Below are 18,179 nucleotides of genomic sequence, written 5' to 3'. Positions count from 1 at the left end.
CTATCAAAGTATATTCACAATGGGGTTAAAACAAAGCAAGCCTTTTCGACTCTGATTGTCAGGAATAGGCTAAAACCGATTTACCATGAAGCATGGTGTATTTACTTGACATTTCAGAGTATTTAGACGTAGACTGACACAGGGCCTTCTCAAATTAGACAGTGCAATCTACACATCAAAACATCCTTTACATCAAAATTGAATAACAATAAATGGCTGCCATATGTTCTTTAGACTGCCAAAGAAACAGTGCACCAGACACTGCACAAGTCAAATGATTGATACGTCTTCATTAATCCATCAATGCCAACACAAATACACACCAACTGTTTGGATTCCTGCTACCAACTGAAAAAGAACTTTACCATAATACATAAATTTGTCCAATTTTGACACATTGATAAACAAGAAGGTACACGCACTGCTTAAACATAGTACCTTCACGGTTCAGAAGTTGAGAAAATATTCTTCAGTAACTTAAACTGACAATCTCCTAAAAGTTTTTTTGACACTGATCTGAACACAAGAAGTTCCAATATACTGCACATCCACAAATCCCAACACAGCATCATACAAAGAACTATGAGCATGTTTGCTAATGCAAAAATGTCTATGAGCAAATGATCCACTCCTCTCCACTTTCAATCTCGCAAAGCACTGCCACTTGAATCACAGAAAGAAGTGATGGAACAATTAGACCCTGTCTCCCTAACGAACCAAAGCCTAAACACATCAGTCACTAGAACTCCTACTTTCAGACAGAGCGGGTTGCAATTTAGAACGCCCTATTTTCACTGATAATAATATTAACGCAATCATTGTGGCACATAATGGAGGCACTATGTATTTCTTATTGATTGATAGAATATGTTCTGTTGGTGTACTGGTCAGGGTCAGAGGGAAGCAAAGGATAAACCCTCACTTCTGAGGCCTCACAAAGGAGATTAATCTTTCAGAACTGTTCTTCTATTAGGGGATATCAAACGAACATTTTCAGCTGGAAAATACTATTAATCCATTTACTAGAGCATGATCGAATGATTACCACCCACACCAGGTATTAATAAGATTGATTTTTCCAAAGTAAGATATTTAGTGTGCACTTCAAATAAGTTTGATTTATTCTTCATAAAAAATAGTTTTCGATATTTAATGAAAATGATTCTATGAACAAGACTTCCCACCAATTTTTCTGGACTTAAGTGAAGCAAATAAATATTTGGCTTCACACAAATTGTATACATCCAGCAATTCCTTAAATCAGATACTATGCAGGATATATTCTGCAATGGCTCATATCAGATACTCTGCAGTATATATCCTGCAATAGCTAAAATCAGATACTCTGCAATATATATCCTGCAATTGTTTATATCCAATACTCTGCAATATATATCCTGCAATTTTTGATATCCTATTTTCTGCCCTGAAATGTCCATGAATACCCTGCTGATTTAATGACATAGTTTGATAGGTAAAACCTGTACAGCAATGATTGTTTCAATTATCTTTTATGTCGTTATAAACAAAACAGGCCCCCTACTCCCTGCCATCCAGCGAACGTGAAGATCAATCTGCTAACAAAGCAGCTCTATACTACACGATGCAGCAATAAACATGACCTATCGGGGCTATCTTTGCAAATGTCGAAAACTTATCAATCCTGGATTAGCTTCAAATGAAATATACAGTCTCCCATTCCATCTTTTGGCATAATTGAAAGCACATGTCATGTTGTTTGCCTTATGACCTCAGACCATAAATATGTCATGGTGTCTTATCCCAATCATAGGGTGAGTCAGCTGACAGATTAACTGTTCCAGGCCAGAGCATCATTATAGACAATCAGCCAGGCTATTTGGACTACAACAGATGCTATCTTCCTTTTAAGTGAGAGTGGAGACTTATGCTGAGGACAGCAGTGAGTGAGTGAGTAAGATTTTACGGTGCTTCAGCAATATTCCAGCAATATCACAGCAGGGAACAAAGAAATGGGCTTTACACATTGTACCCATGTGGGGAATCGAACCCGGGCCTTCAGCTGATGAGCAAGTGCATTAACCACTAGGCTACACCACGCCCTGAGGTCAGCAGTACCTCCAGTCAGATGGTTCAGTAGGGATCCAGTTTGGGCCTAACAAAACCAGTGGCCAATGAAACCACACATTGACACAAGGTGGAACACCATAGCATATACCTGGTCAGCTGAGGTAGTACTTATCCAATCATTTTTCATGCTCAGGAGACATTTTGGACACCGAATCCCCAATTTGTTCCTGCAAGCGAGTGAATGAACAGCATTTTGGTTGGATCACTACATATTACCGGGGCTGGTTGGGTAGCCTAGTGGTTAAAGCGTTCGTTCATCACGTCGAGGACCCGGGCTTGATTCCCCACATGGGCACAATGTGTGAAGCCCGTTTCTGGTGTCCCCCGCCATGATATTGCTTGAATATTGCTAAAAGTGGCGTAAAACTAAACTCACTCACATATTACCGGGGTGTGAGCGACACCTTAAGTGATGGGGGTCTCGGACATTTACCTTGCTGACACATCCCAGAAACCAGCAATCAAATCCATGACAACAGATTCCTGGTACACCAAAGGGACATAACTGATGGGGACACACATGCCTAAGATATAACCACTGTAATTATGGTACTTACCTCTCTGATTTCTTTAATCTTGCACCCGCCTTTCCCAATGAGTGAGCCACATTGACTGGCTGGCACCACCAGCCGTAATGTGACAGGGGGTTTAGGCACCGTGGGTGTATTCTGAAGATCCTGAAGTCAAACACAATCCCTTTGTATTTCTGCATTTTCACACCATGTGCACAGTAAAGACAAAATTCAGAAACATCAGCTTATAATGGTATGAAAATGTTTAGATTTTCTTTCATGGCATTTTTATACACCTATAATTTGACTAACAATTACAATCTTTCATGGCATAAAATTAATTCATTAGTCATTACAAAGAAATGAAAACGTGCATTGTTTCTGGAATTCTCACCCCAGTAACCATGGTTATGATATATTTGGAAATACTTCCTATTTCCATACAACGGAAGATACATCAATCCCATCTTCATATAAGTCTGGGTTTCAAATTAAACATTAAAATATCACTCCATCTAGCTCCTAAACGTGAAGACGTCTGTAGAGATAAGTAGACTGTCATAATGGCAATGAGCTGGATTAGTTCTGTGTACAAGATCAGTGGAGGAACTCCACTTGGCACACCTTCCCAAGAAGAAGCTCTCCCACTTGTGATCAAAGCATCAAGTCTATGTCATGAAGTACAATACAGCATAATACCAATCTCACATACTGTGTAATTAAGTAGCTCTAGAATCTAGATGACAAAAATATCTTCCTGGTCGTATTTGGCGAGAGAAGCTAGAGGAATATCATATCCGAGAGAGAATTTAAACTACAAGAGGAGAAGTGGCAATTAAGTTTAATGTACAACGCTTGGCAGGAGTTGAGACTTAAAAAACAGATTTAACATTTTTTTCCCGCTAAAACTGACGAACCTCCTCCTCCAGACATGACACCCTCATTGCTATTTAGAAGACGGTGTTACACTTCACAGCTGTCGATATGCATGGAAATAGCATCACACTGAATTCACATGCTACTATCCTGAATACTATATTGCCTATCACAAGAAGGCTTTAGATTTGGAATATGAACTTTCAAAACGAAAAATATGCATGATCCTCACTATTTTCAAAATTAGTCCCATTTGTAAACATATATTTGCTTGTTTATTTTTGTTTCATGCATGAGAACATGTTCCAACGCAAGCTCCGACAGAACAAATGAATATTGTCTTACATCCAAGCCATCGTTAAGTTCATACAGTAGAATGTGGCGCCAAAGGTAGACTTACATCATGAATTTCACCGTAACACGACCTGCACCAAGGGTGAGCAAATTTACTATTTACCCACCTCTGTTCCATTTTAAAAACTGAAAGAATAATATTTTCATAGGTGTTTCCTTGGATCAAATCTATGTGATGCTTTTTTGATGTGTGTTCAGAAAGATTGTGCAGATAAGCAAAATCCTCTACAAAGTGCCAGACAGATCACTGTCTCATCTCAAAGATTCATCAGGGTTCAGTTGAATTGCACTTGTAAACAATACAATCAATCCTAAACACTGTATTCAATTATTAAACACAAACTATTTTTCTTACCTCTTCAAATTTTTTACAAATCATAGTGAATGCTTTGTGAATATTATCTGTTGAGCCGGTTATTGTGACAATCCTCTCTGGGCAGGAACCATCAGAGATGTTAATTTTGGCACCACTCTGAAACAACAGAAAACAGTCATGATTGATTCAGTCTTTGTAATTGAAGCATAAAGAATCAAAATAAAAGACAAAGTGAGCGAATGGGGTTTAACACCTCTTACAGTATTCCAGTTCTATGTTAGTTTGATGCAGAAGGAAAACTGAAAGAGACACAGGTCTCAGACTTCATGGCGCCAATGAAACTCACAAGAAAAAGGAAGATTCCAAACATGGTCGTTACATTTCAGGGATTCAAACACATGATTCCTGGCATGCCTAAGGGACATAAATCTTCAGAGCAAATTGACCATAAAATTTGAACATAATTCTTAAAACATGTGAGCATTAAATCTACAGACAACAAATAATGGTCACACAAATACAAGACTGGAAATATGTCATTAAGATATACTGATACTTATATAAACAAAATATATCTACTTACATCTTCCCTGAATTTCTTTATATTGTCACCTTTCTGCAAGAAAAAACAAAGAATGTTTAAACAGGGTAATAGAAATGAGAGACAGTCACTATGTCCACAAATTGTAGATTAAACGGATGGGCTGTATACGGCAGCCAATAACAAGACTGTCGCGCTCTAAACGCTGAGCTGCAATAACGAAAAGGCTAATGGCAACTAACTCCCCATGAGTGACACGACTATCAGAATCACTGACAGCCTTGAATAAACTCGGTGCCCTCACATATCTCAAAGGATATGTTCCCTTTTTAAAATTTGTTCATCGATTGAAAAACGTTACGTTTCGCTTTCATTCAAAATTGGGAGCCATCTCACACAGCAAGGAAATTTGTCTTGCCTAACTTGACAAATGCAATCTGCATTTTGAGTGACATATTAAATGGTTGCACAATCGTGCAGATTAGCATGTCTGTAGCAATTTAAGTCAAGCTGAGCCAGGCTTCTACAGCAGTGAGAGGGTGGGCTACTGTCAATGTCTTGCATGGAACTGACAACACAGCAGCAGCTTTTGAAATGATATAAGTGTGCCATTAAATCATTCAAATTTTACTCGCTATTTTAATTGCATAAGAACACTTTCTGAACTGGTAAAAACTTTTTTAATAGAATTAATTAAAAACTACTCAGTTCTAGGACCTTAAGCCTTCCCTGTGGCTTTTGAATAAATATGAAATCACACTACTTGAAAAATTATCCAATAAACTCAGTTAAGAAAAGCAGATTGCTCAAATAAATGTAAATGCACAGTGCGCCAATGTCAACACTTCCTCCAAAAAAGCACATTACTTCTAGAAGCTCAATATACAACATACACCTGTACGTGAGGTTGAGAATATTTATTTCCATGCAAATTAGCTGGCATGAGGTTCCCCAAAAAATTACAACTATCTCCCTTTTTATAAAAGTGCAACACCCTGCCCCATCACAGATCCGGCAAGGAGTGCTGGGAGAAGGCTGCGATTGAACCGAGATATGTCCATTACTGTTAACAATGGTTGATGGTGCTATGATACACCTCTCCCTGTAGCAGCAATGTTGAAGTTTAGCATGTGAGTAGGCAACTGATGGTGTCTGGATAAACACACTGGGCAAACACTAAGCTTGATTCCACCCCCTGGGCCATGTTCAGTCAGAGAAAGAAGGACTGATACTATGGTGCCACCAGTGATCCTAGAAGACTTGAGACATCTTCATCTCAACATCCGGCTATCACTGTGAAGGCTACAAAGTTTGAGAACCAACTTGTCAAGCTCCACTAAGAACTCGTAATAGGTCTTCATAGTTTGATGGACAGCTTCTTCAAACGATCTCCATAGTTATTGATTAAGGTGGTGTTTTCCAACCATTTTCTTACACTGATGTATCTGATATGTAACAAAGCTTTCAGAGTGAATTGATTACAATCACAGAGGATCACGAAGTGTTAAACTCTGATTCAATAACATCCAGCCTTCTAGTCCATGTCAATAATGGATACTGCAGAATCTGTCTCGTGTTAATCCACCAGGCCTGACTATTAGCTACCCACTGAGTGGCCACAGTGTCCAGTCAAGTCAGGACAGGTGCCCCTTGACCAGTCCATCAGTCAGTCTTGAGGGACAGTGGAAGTTAATTGAAGCTGGTCTACTGCACACACAGACATATTTCATGATGTCATTTTGATTGTGGAGATCACAGTCCAAGACAGAGTGCAAGACAAAGCCCCTCTGGGAGCCTCTCATTCACTCAATTGTTCAGATCTCTACCAGTCAAACTGAACCATCTGTCTGTACAAGTACAGATGACATCATAGGTCAGATCTACACTTCAGTATTTACAACCTTCAGTTTGTTACCGGACAACACCTACTTAAATAGTAAAACCTAGGATATCTTAGGTCAGTTCCACACTGCAATATTTACAACCTTCAGTTTGTTACCGGACAACACCTACTTAAATAGTAAAACCTAGGATATCTTAGGTCAGTTCCACACTGCAATATTTACAACCTTCAGTTAGTTACAGGACAATAACTCTACTAAAATAGTTCCAGTAATGAAATCCCTGAATCAAGTTCATGAACTCTGTAAATGTAATCAGGATCCGGCTATTCCAGAAACTGTATGCATAAAACTGGCAATAAAAAATGGGCCAAGGTCATGTAAAAACAAAGATATCGACATCATGGTGCGAAAAATGAGTACGTGCAATGTAAGTTCGGTTGAAAAAATAGTCCACTTTCCAATATCACCATCTGCCACAACAACCACAAACTATAAGAAAATTCTTTCTTTTTTTGTCACCAATATATATAAAAATTCACGGACCATTTCTTCTTACCAACATGTGGAATACCGATCAATGCTAGAAATTTAAAGACAACTGCATCTATTACCCAATTTCATCCCTATCCCATTAGGAGAAACAGCCTAGTCTGTATTATTGCTATCTGTCAGCCCCCTGCCATGTACTGTGCACTTGATGAATGACTTCGGGGACAGGAGCATGCAGCCCCTGCAGGCAACATCACTTGCCCAGCTGGGCGGGGGAGATCGGCGTAGGGGGCGCTGCTCTCACGTCCATTATATCCCACTAAATCTCACCGCGGGTCTGTTACTCTGCATACACACACCCTGTTTCTTTAATCATGCTGCAATTCTCTTGCATCAGTATACCAGCAAATCCAACTACTTTACAGGAGGTTTGCAAATACACCTATAAATCGTTTATATTATCCCAGTGCATGCTGGATAAACAAGTAGATAATGTGTGTGTGTGTACAGGTGATTGTTTGATTAGTTTAACAACCAGGCCAGAAATTGTTTGAAAATTATATATTTAACCTCAGTGGTACCCATCCATTAATATCCTTCCAAATAATTATCAAACACAGTGCCAGAATACTCAAAAACGTCATAAAATTACAAGATTCCGCAAGTGATCTATTTCAGGAAGACGATACTCGCAACCTACTTTCCTGGTACTAAAACTATTTACAAACTTTTGCTTATATAAGTTCATAGGGATGGAATAATTACTTAAAAAAACATCCCTGAGAAAACAGATTAGGCGCTGGTAAATAGCTTACATGAATGAGACTGTTACACAGCCAGGATCTGAGGCAGTGGGGTGTGTGAGACTACGATCCCCCCAGGGACCCCCCATGGCCCAAGTACAAGGAGAGTTTAATGTGGAGAGAAGGCTGGGAGTAGTGGGTATCCTCTCAGTGCCTTCTACACCATGATCCTCATCCCAGCAATACCTGACACCCTCCATGTTGTGTAATTTATTACCTGAGTTTCTTGCAGCAGAGCCAGGACTGAAAGTCGTTCAACTCCAGGCTTGATACTATTAACCTACTGCCGTGCCTTATCCATTAACAGAAAACACCCAGTGCAGCACTGTCATAAGGCATATTATGGCTGTTATAACACCTTTTTAACAATGCTTATATTTCAGTTCTAACATACTTAAATTCCATTAACTTCCCTTAAATGTCAGAGGAACAGGACTCTTTTCTTGGCGCTAGGCTGGCTAATGACAAAAATTGGTAATTTATTAAAAGTAAGAATATTGTTCCGATTAAGGTAACTTTGATACATAGGCCTTTGTCTTAACTATAGCCCATGCAAAATTGAAATACAACTTATTGGCCATTAATCATGAGACACTGAATAAATTTATAACTTATGTTCTTTAAGCCCCATATTTTTATTAGGTCACTCAGTTTGAAAATATTTGAAGCTATACATAGCCTATGTCAATGACATAATTAATTTCTAAAATTGGGTCAAAATCCCTTTAATGCATTTAGATTTTAGATTGATTAATACTACAAGATATACACATGTCATTAAATTTTAAATCAAAGTGAAATCCCTTTAATAAAACTTTACTTTAAATAAGTCAGTCACTCCATAATACTTTGATATATACATCACTTATGCCAAAGTCAAAAGTAATTTCTTCATCACCTGATGCAGTGAGTGAGTGAGTGAGTTTAGTTTTACGCCGCTTTTAGCAATATTCCAGCAATATCACGGCGGGGGACACCAGAAATGGGCTTAACACATTGTACCCACGTGGGGAATCGAACCGGGTTTTCGGCGTGACGAGCTAACGCTTTAACCACTGGGCTACCCCACCGCCCCCATCACCTGATGCAACTTCAAATGGAAGAGGTCACTGATATGTCAACGTGATCTCTTAACCAGCACAAATACTACATTCCAGGTACAGAATGTTCTTTTTCAAAGCAAAAGATCCACATTGAAATGCATACCCTCCCCTGCCTTCATTGAAACATCAAGAATTTCCTGGAGTCACAAAAGCCGACCAAGAAACATACTACGCTACTTGTAGAAACAAGTCAGACATGCTCAAAATGTTCCACGGTTAAAAACTTCCTCTGACAAAGGCACCGCATCGTGAGCAGGTCTTCTTTCAATGTGTGAAGCAGATGGAGGAAGCCGATTAATAATAGCCTATTTTTAGTGTGCCATTAGGCAAGAAGGTCTTGAGGGCTACCAGATTAAATAGTTACATTGTTGACACACATAACCCATCTTCCTTTTTTCCATCGAAATCAACGCGCTAAAATATTGACACGGCTCCGTGTAATTCAACAAACAGTGTTGTCCAATCAGTAAGTTCATGATCAAGAAACCCCCAGGTTAATTTGCGCCACATGCAAAGCTGGCGTTTTTCTCTCATCTTTGTGTGCAGGTAGCGCTACGTGTCAACCTCACAAATTAATTCTCTCGCTAACCTCCTCTTGTGAAATTCCAGATCAAATTGCATTGATATTTATGATTATACTCGATTGTTGTAAAACAGGGGATGAGATCGATGGCAGACGTGACTCAATGAGGACGCAGTTGACACAAACCTCAAAGGAAAAAACAAAATGTTGTGCTTTGCAAAATGACATCAAGTTCTTCTATCTTTTGCTCTGGAAAATGGTGTCAAATCGTTCTCTTACAGTTTAGCGAAAAAGGAATCAAATTGTTCTGACAGATGTTTTGAAAAAACAGTCAAATTGTTCTCACTTATGGTTTGAAAAACAGACTGTTCTGTATTATGTTCTGGAAAATCAGCAAAGATGTTGTCTCTTGTGCTTTTGAAAAACAGTAAGATTGTTCTTGCTTATGGTTTGGAAAACAGATTGTTTATTGTATGCTTTGGAAAATCAGCCAAACTGTTCTCTCTCATGCTTTCGAAAAATTGTCAAATTGTTCAATCTTATGTTCTGGAGAAACAGCCCAGTTATTGGCTATGATGGTGCTTTTAGTGGTACAGGATATGGTGGCCTTTGCATACAAATCTGTATTGACAACAATGTGTATGATACAGTGACAATCATACAATCTACCCCGATTCTGAGCTTTCCTATGACTATGAAAATGGTTTATCACTCATATTTAAAAGGCATCAAAACAGTCATAATTATAATTATGATTTGATAAACATATTTCCATGTGTTTAGCATTAAAACATAGACATTAGACAATCTGTCCTAAAAGCAATTCTGAAAAAAAGATTGATATATAAAAGGAGAATTAGAAAAAACAAGAGCCAGCTTTAATTCATTTCACTGACTGAAATCATGCTGTTGTACTCTAGACCAGATACTATTTACAAAATCAGGAAGAAAAGATTTCTCACCTTGCCAATTATGCTTCCAACTTCCTGCAAAATAAAAGAAAGAGACAATTAGGATCACAATTTTTTAAAAATAGCAAACTACTTCATGTACAAGCATAACAGAATATAGTGTTCATGTAAACGTCATAGCTGTTCAAATGTACAGTGTTATATATCATGGTTCAGTTACTGTCCTAGTTTGAAAGACATCAATTAACTTTTTCGATTTCAATTGATCAGTCTTTCAAGAAAGCTGTAATAAATCTGTAATATTTACAAAACACCCCATGAGTGGTCTATTTTCATGGTGATAAACTGAAAACGAAACCCCTCGAGGCTTAGATTAAAAACAAACTCATTTATAACGCACTGACTTCATAACTGAGCAAACAAATCAGGACTATAACAAATGTAAATCAAATTAAATCTCAAGAGAACGGAGAACTGTGTCAACAAACTGAGAATCGGAAATGACAACATAGGAAACTAATACCTTCTACCAACTTGATGGAGTGAACGCAGGTAAACCGTACCACTTAATTGTCACATGAATGCTTCTACGACACCATTTACACAACTATAATACCCAACTGAGCTGACAATCAAAGTATTATTGCTGTCCATTTTGAAGCCAGTCATAGCGCCACACTAGCAGAATTCCAGGAAGTGCATTATGTCCATTGTAGTCATTTATCGTCCAACAGTGCTTAGCAGATAGCGCGTACGGTTGAGGGTGAGTATGCATGAGAACGTCAGAACAAAGGCTTTAGTTGTGTGGCAATTGGTTGCAAATAGCTGGTGTATCGCTCAGTACCATTCCGCTTCCACAATTAAGAGGCAGTATCAACTGATACTCCACTATCTCAGTAATCTGGCATTGAGATTTATCGATTAGTATTGATGTTTACAGATTTATTGCATACCATGCATTACTATGGTAATGGTACCACGACTAGCTAGGTGATATAGAATTACAAATATCCGGCTTATAATTTGTGAAAATCTGCCTAAAATCTGATTTATTTTGTTTTAGCAATCTGACTCCGCTTCATTTTTCTGGTTGTAGGATTTGAAATCGACAAATGCTTAGTCTATGGATATATATATAATTCTGATACAAACAAACAACTCTATTTAAACTGAAAAGGAGCCCCAGTGAGTTCAGGGACTTAGGACCTGGGAAATCTAGACTTGCTTCAATTACAGATTTTTGCATTACAGAAAGGGCTGAGCCAAAGGGAAAAAATATAGTTTAGGGACAGTGACATGAGACGGACTAGAATTGAAAATGAATGAAATTTTTTCCAAAAAATGAAAATGGATTCAAAAGGGAATCTTAAACATGAAATAAAATTGTTCCAGATCCGGTAATGTACACTCTTTCAGAGGAAACGTTGAAACGTCCCAAAACTAAACCTTCGTATTTGAAGAAAGCTAATTGTCAAGTCGTAGACTCAGCTGGTGGACTTTATTTCGGTCACTCTGCTTGGTACCACATACTTGTAGCCTCAGACAACAATGGCTGGAGACAGGTATATGGGTCAGTTACAAGAAAGTAGTCAGGAATCCCCCAGGTAAACATGTTTTTCCACATGTGTTTGGCATCTTGTCTAAAGGTTAGGGGTGAGTCTGTACCTTACAGCCAGGGCACTGCCCACCTCACCCCTCACCTTTATGGCAGCCTCAACTATTCCGTGTCCATTCATTCTGTACATATAAACAAACACTTATCTATTAATGCCCTGAACAGCGTAATTACTAACAGGACACATTCCTTCACGCGGTCAGTCATCAATGTCGATCATTTGTCTGGTCACATTCTTAAATATTTGTCGAAATGCAAAAGTTCCTGTACCGAAATGTTCTTTGAAATAACATCATCAATCATAACAGACTTAACATCAAGGTGTGCATGCTGTTCGAGATATAAACCCATTTAAAACCTATCAAAGATTTCAGGAGCAGTAAAACCTAAATCTTCCATAAGTAGTATGAAATGCATCAATTTACAAAAAGAACTACATACACAACCATTCTTAAACAGAAAACATACAGCTCCAACCATTCTGACAAAATAAAAATCTTATCATACGATAACACAAGTGAGTAGTAGCTTTATCAGTTCTCAGCAGACAGAATTTGTGATATCTGATCGTGTTCAATAGACTCCCCATCAAAATCCCACAACACATAAGCAGTTGTCAGAAAACATCATCTGTCAATGATTTAGCTGCCTGTTACAGCCGACTGCTTCTCCGTCCCACCCCGTCAGCCTCATCTAGTCTCAGCAGCTCTTGGTACTATAGCGATCACTCAATTACTTCCTCCAATGGCTTGTAAAATTACACAGACTATCGATCTGTATTCAACTGTATTTTAGGGTATTTATCGCCTGGTATCACTTACATCATTGGACGGCATCCTGTTACCAGGAAGTCAAACTTTAATCCTTTCAAAATTGTTCAGTTTGGTTAGCGCACAGTTCATTTCCATGTTAACCCTCTTTCAATTTGTCACCTTCAATGTTTTCCTACTTGCTGTGGGTAGTTTTTAGTACAACGAAGGACTTCTGAACAAACCTTTGCTTATTCAACTTGTTTTGAACAAGTCGAAAACATGTACAGGTGTCCTTCAGCAAATACAGGAACATACAACAAAACAGTTTAATTTTTGCTGCCCCACGAGAAACAAAACACATGTCTTCGGCCCAGAACATCTCTGTGCATTTCTTGAACTTAGAATTAGATAAACAATGATACAAACAGTTGGCGGAATGAGTGCAACAAAAACGCGCAGCACTCAGCTTAGGGTCAGAGATTAACACGGGACAGGCATTTTATGTTGCAACAGTTGTACACCTATGTCCAATGTGGTAACGATACAACACGTGCCCAGATCAGCCCGCCTTGCTGATTGTAAACAGCTGATAATGCTGTTCCCTGTAGTTTGTATCGGGGCTAAAGTCAGCTAAGTAGTTCCACCTCCTGTGTACATCAGAGTCGTGGGATGTGGCACGATTAAAACACCAACCACTGGTGCCAGGTCACATGAGAGTTGTCCGTCAATCCACAGAGGATTTGTCTTCATCAAAGCTACTGCAAGCCCCCAATATGACATTTCTTCAGAACACTGAACACCACAAAATCCCAGTGGGAATGAACTCAGATATACTACCCAAAAGAAGTTAGAGGACACTCAATCCTTTCATATTTAATCAGAGTAATTTGGTGATCTGTTACATATTTTGAGTAGTATATATCAGTCAAAAAGGAATATGAAATAATTGAAACAGACAAGACCATTTCCAAAGTCATAAAATATCTCATCAAAAAGCACCTATTGAACAATTCCAGCTGTATCATGAAACCTTTGAAAAGTTTGCAAAGATATAAGTTGATTAAAATTGATTAAAAAAATAATTAAATATTTGACTATGTTAGTCTACTTCAAGTTTAAACACAAGCTACCAATAATATTCTACTATTGAACATTTTGGTACCTATTTCACAAGCCCCCATATCTGTTTCCTCTTCATGGACATCTACCAACTTACACATGATGATCTGGAAATGAACCTCAAAATCTGGCAAACATCCTACCCTGAAACATGCTTATAAGTGACACCTGACCAAACCAGCCGAGAGAATACAAAGAATTGATGGACATTCAATATGGAAACTAGCTCCTGTTCTCATCTATCCCGTTTGAATACAGCACAGTACTAAGTATTTCCTCATATTTAAGCAACATGTCCCTATGAACCAAACATCTATATTTGTGCAAAGGATTCTATATTGGTCCCTGAACTCCTCAAGCTGGAGTTCGCCACAGGGAAGCTGCAAACCCTCAGCAACTCGGCCACTCTGAAGATGATTCTGGAGCCTTAATAGGCAGGAAACCCCAGGCAAAACAAAGACAAAACTTGTCCCGACTTCACCGCCTAATGACCACTTGTTATCACAACTGTAATGAGCATTGAATCAGCCTATGGATAAGGTCATCTTTGATGCCAGAGATACAAGTGACCATTGGTAGGTCGCCATGTGACGACTGCTCCTGCTTGTCTTTGTCTTTGGGGATTGTCTTTTATGGAATCTTTTGATGACGTGGGTTCTGACCCTTTCGCTCAGGTTACGTTTGTGATCATGTAACATGACCTTCATTTCAGGGGCTTGAAATCTTTAATCTAACAGACTGCTCCTTAAAACTGCTAGATTATCTGACACCAAATTTTATGAAAGGCTTAGGAGCTACTTTAAGTTGTCATTACATCTCTGAAATTTCAAATTTAAGCTTGATGGTAATTTCCAAATTCCTATGAGCACATGAGAGGCTGGTACTATTTTGATGTCCTATCATAGAAAATGTTGTCTCTACTAATGATATATGTGACCCAGCGGGGAGTGCAATTATTACCCTCTTGTGGGAAGGAGGCCTGGAAAATGAGCTCCCTCTCTAGCCATTATTTCCTACCTGCCAGCCAAGTCCCTGTGGGGACATATTTTGTAGAAAACAAATGATGCTTTTGGACTGAGAGGCCTGTCTTGCCCAGAATCAAGACCTGAAATCTGGCCCTACAGACTGGGGACAAGCAGACGCGGACAAGCAGACGGCTGACAGGGACTGATGCGCTTTACACAGTGTTCCAAGAGCTGACGCTTTTAGTGTCCTCAAAGCCTTGATAAGAAATACTTCCTACTTACGTAGACGGAGCAAATGTAGAATAAGACATGTCCTTGTTGGTACTGATGTTGAGCGTGTGATAGTCTGATAGGTGTAGGATGTGAACCGAACCTATATTCTTACCCGCATATTTGCCTTGTCTAGAAAAACAGGATTTAATCTGAGCTTGATATCAAGCAAAAGGTTTCCTTTATTTATCATCCTTCTTTCAAGCAATCCGTTACCATAGATAATCAAAACTGGTTTATCAGTTTCATGACATTACATAAATATAACTTGTTACACTCTTGTAATCATGCAGATGCCATTATGATACTAATAGTTCCTTCTCTTTCAAAATGTCATAAAGTCAGTGACCTTTTCAAAACATTTTGTATTCAGCTTACATTAATTTGATCCATCTCAAAATTCACAGAAATAACAAATTTAATATAGATGATTGGAACACATGTAGCTCCTGCGTTTGTACATGAGAGTAAGTTTTTAGGAAACACATCTTACAAGGTGGAGCCATATGGCTTCAATCCCATTTAGAGACTACCATTACAGGCCGGTGCCAATCTTATCTCCTACCCGCATCAAACCCTCACATTTTTCATCGTAAATAATTATGACATAAAATCTTGTTGTAATCTCAATTGAGTGACTTGTGTACCAGAATCCCACAATTCCAGAGATCAACACATGTAGTAAATGCCTGCACTGACGATCAGGCGAGAATCTGAAACTGGCAATGTCCTGCGTCGGCACGCGCCAAAATAAATAGCACATGCCGTGTGGCGTCATTGCTACAGCCACATTCGTATTACATTGACGTACCATATGGTGCTGTTCTCCCACTATATTAAATTAAAGCAATTACCTACTTGCACGTTACCCAGTCTTGTACTGCTCTAACTTAAAGATTTATTTCACTTCACAGTCCTAAACATTTAATGAAAACAAACTACTGACAATGCAACTACAATGAATAATTTTTACCTTCAAAACAGATTTGTTTTAAGTCTCAAAGCCAATGAGTACATAGGATAAATGAATTTGAATAAAACATGATTTGGTTAATTTACTGACTTTAAGCAAAACAAATCGTTTCATTTGATTAAACTGTAATTAAGTTATTCTTGTCAACATCTTTATCACATATCATGATCAGTCTGAAACGAGGTGGGGAATTTCTCCAGGAATCTAATCAGGGCTGTTGCAATTTACAGTAATTAATTGTGTGTGTAGTTTAAAGTATGTGAGAGGCTTGCATCTGGCTGTGTTCATTATTCATGTGTGCTGACTGCAGGGTGAGGGTTATCATGTAAGCTGTCAAGACCCTGTCAATGGCTGAACACCATCTCCTGGGATTCAGCTCCAACACTCTGACAAATGGACCAATTTACCTTATCCAGTCAATCCCCTACTTGTTGTTCGTCTTTATCATTATTTTAGACTTGTGTTTTCTCACTGATAAAACAGTTAAAAGGTTACAATTCATTTGCACTTTTATTTAGATTCTACAGAAATGAAGTTTTAAATGTAATCATCTCCATGATAATTCCATCACAATCCACATGATTTATAACAAAATGAGAGTAATTTATTTTTCAAATCATAGTTTCACAGAGGATGTTGATTACGAGAATTATTTTAGCAAATTTGTCACCTATGGATGTAATGATGATGATGATGATGATCAATTACCATAATCTTCTCTGGACATTCATAATTACCGGTTGGTTCGCATCCCCCAAAATATGCTCTCAGGATGATGATGATGATGATGATGATGATGATGATGATGATGATGATGATGGTGATGATGGTGATGATGGTGATGACAGCGGTGATGATGATGGTCATCATCACAAATTATCATAATCTTCTCATTTTATGACTATGTTCTGGTTTGCATACCCAAAACATTCTCTTAAGATCATCACCATCATCATCATCAATTGTCATAAATCTAATTTTATGACTATGTTCTGGTTTGCATACCCAAAACATTCTCTTAAGATCACCATCATCATCATCATCAATTGTCATAATCTAATTTTATGACTATATTCTGGTTTGCATACCCCGAAATATTCTCTTAAGATCACTAGTCATCATCATCTTAATCATCAATTATCTTCTCTCAACATCTTACAGTATTGGTTTGGTCAACACCTCCCAACATACACTGAAACATCACCAGTTATGCTCAACACAACTATATTCCATCAGAACCATCACTTCTCACAATCACCTGAAAAGTTTACAAATAAATTTGTTCAGCAAAAAACCAAACACAATCATTTGCCAGGCTTCAGATATGAGCCTAAATAATCAGACATATTTCAAACCCTGTCCACCTCCATCACCGGCAAGACAGTGTTCCATTTGATCTGATTATAACAAAGGAGATTATACTATTGATCTATATTGATATTATTTCAGCTAAGCTAGAAATTATGACCAAGAGTAATTAGGTCTTTGTCCTTCATGTTCTACCTCAACAGTTTCACGTGGAACAATCCGCGACGTAGAATGGAATTTTCATGTCTATGGATTCACAGGAGATTATGGGGTTGAACTATAAATCCCATTTGTACATGAAAGAGCTTTAGGACTAGCAAGGTATCAATACTCAAGGTGCGGACACAAATCTTGCAATCTACATCGTTTTTCTGTTTAGTTATGTGCATCAATGCTGTATTAAATCATAATTTCATTAAATAAGATCATAAAACGTAACGAAATGAAGTAATTTTCCTAAAATGGCCTTTCCACTGCAGCTGTAAATATTCATCTTTCATTACATCTAAAGGAACATTTTTTATTATTTGACACTTTATGATTATGTGTTCGTGAAATGTCTATTATCTGAGAAGGGTAGTTTTATATGGAGAAATTATCAAATTCAGTCATGAAACAGTGTTCCTTCAGACAATAGTTTTTCGGACTGACGTCTGTCAGTGTCATTTTCATAATTCTATTTTGATCAATTCATCCACAATACATGTGTAATGCAAGTATAATGCTATTCACTAGTGCAATATGAACCACTATTGGCTGTTCATGAAAGACTATTAACATATTCATATCACTCCAT

The 18,179-nt window shown here is 38.1% G+C and overlaps 1 protein-coding gene across 13 annotated transcripts in view; it reads right to left on the bottom strand.

Annotated features, from left to right (window-relative positions):
• LOC124291154 (poly(rC)-binding protein 3-like) overlaps nucleotides 1-18,179 on the bottom strand; it is a 380,920-nt gene that overhangs the window by 24,744 nt on the left and 337,997 nt on the right. For all 13 annotated transcript variants that reach the window (XM_046728080.1, XM_046728097.1, XM_046728129.1 and 10 more), the window contains 4 exons: nucleotides 10,433-10,456; nucleotides 4,751-4,783; nucleotides 4,207-4,323; nucleotides 2,667-2,786 (listed from right to left, as the gene is read on the bottom strand). In XM_046728080.1, coding sequence (XP_046584036.1) covers nucleotides 2,667-2,786; nucleotides 4,207-4,323; nucleotides 4,751-4,783; nucleotides 10,433-10,456 — 294 coding nt within the window. The remainder of the gene's footprint in view (nucleotides 1-2,666; nucleotides 2,787-4,206; nucleotides 4,324-4,750; nucleotides 4,784-10,432; nucleotides 10,457-18,179) is intronic.

This window comes from Haliotis rubra, unplaced genomic scaffold (genome assembly GCF_003918875.1).
Source record: "Haliotis rubra isolate DU_JTF1 unplaced genomic scaffold, ASM391887v1 Scf113, whole genome shotgun sequence".
NCBI classification, from domain to species: Eukaryota; Metazoa; Mollusca; class Gastropoda; order Lepetellida; family Haliotidae; genus Haliotis; species Haliotis rubra.
Note: the sequence above shows the minus strand (reverse complement) of the source record. Positions and strands in the feature narration are given on the sequence as shown.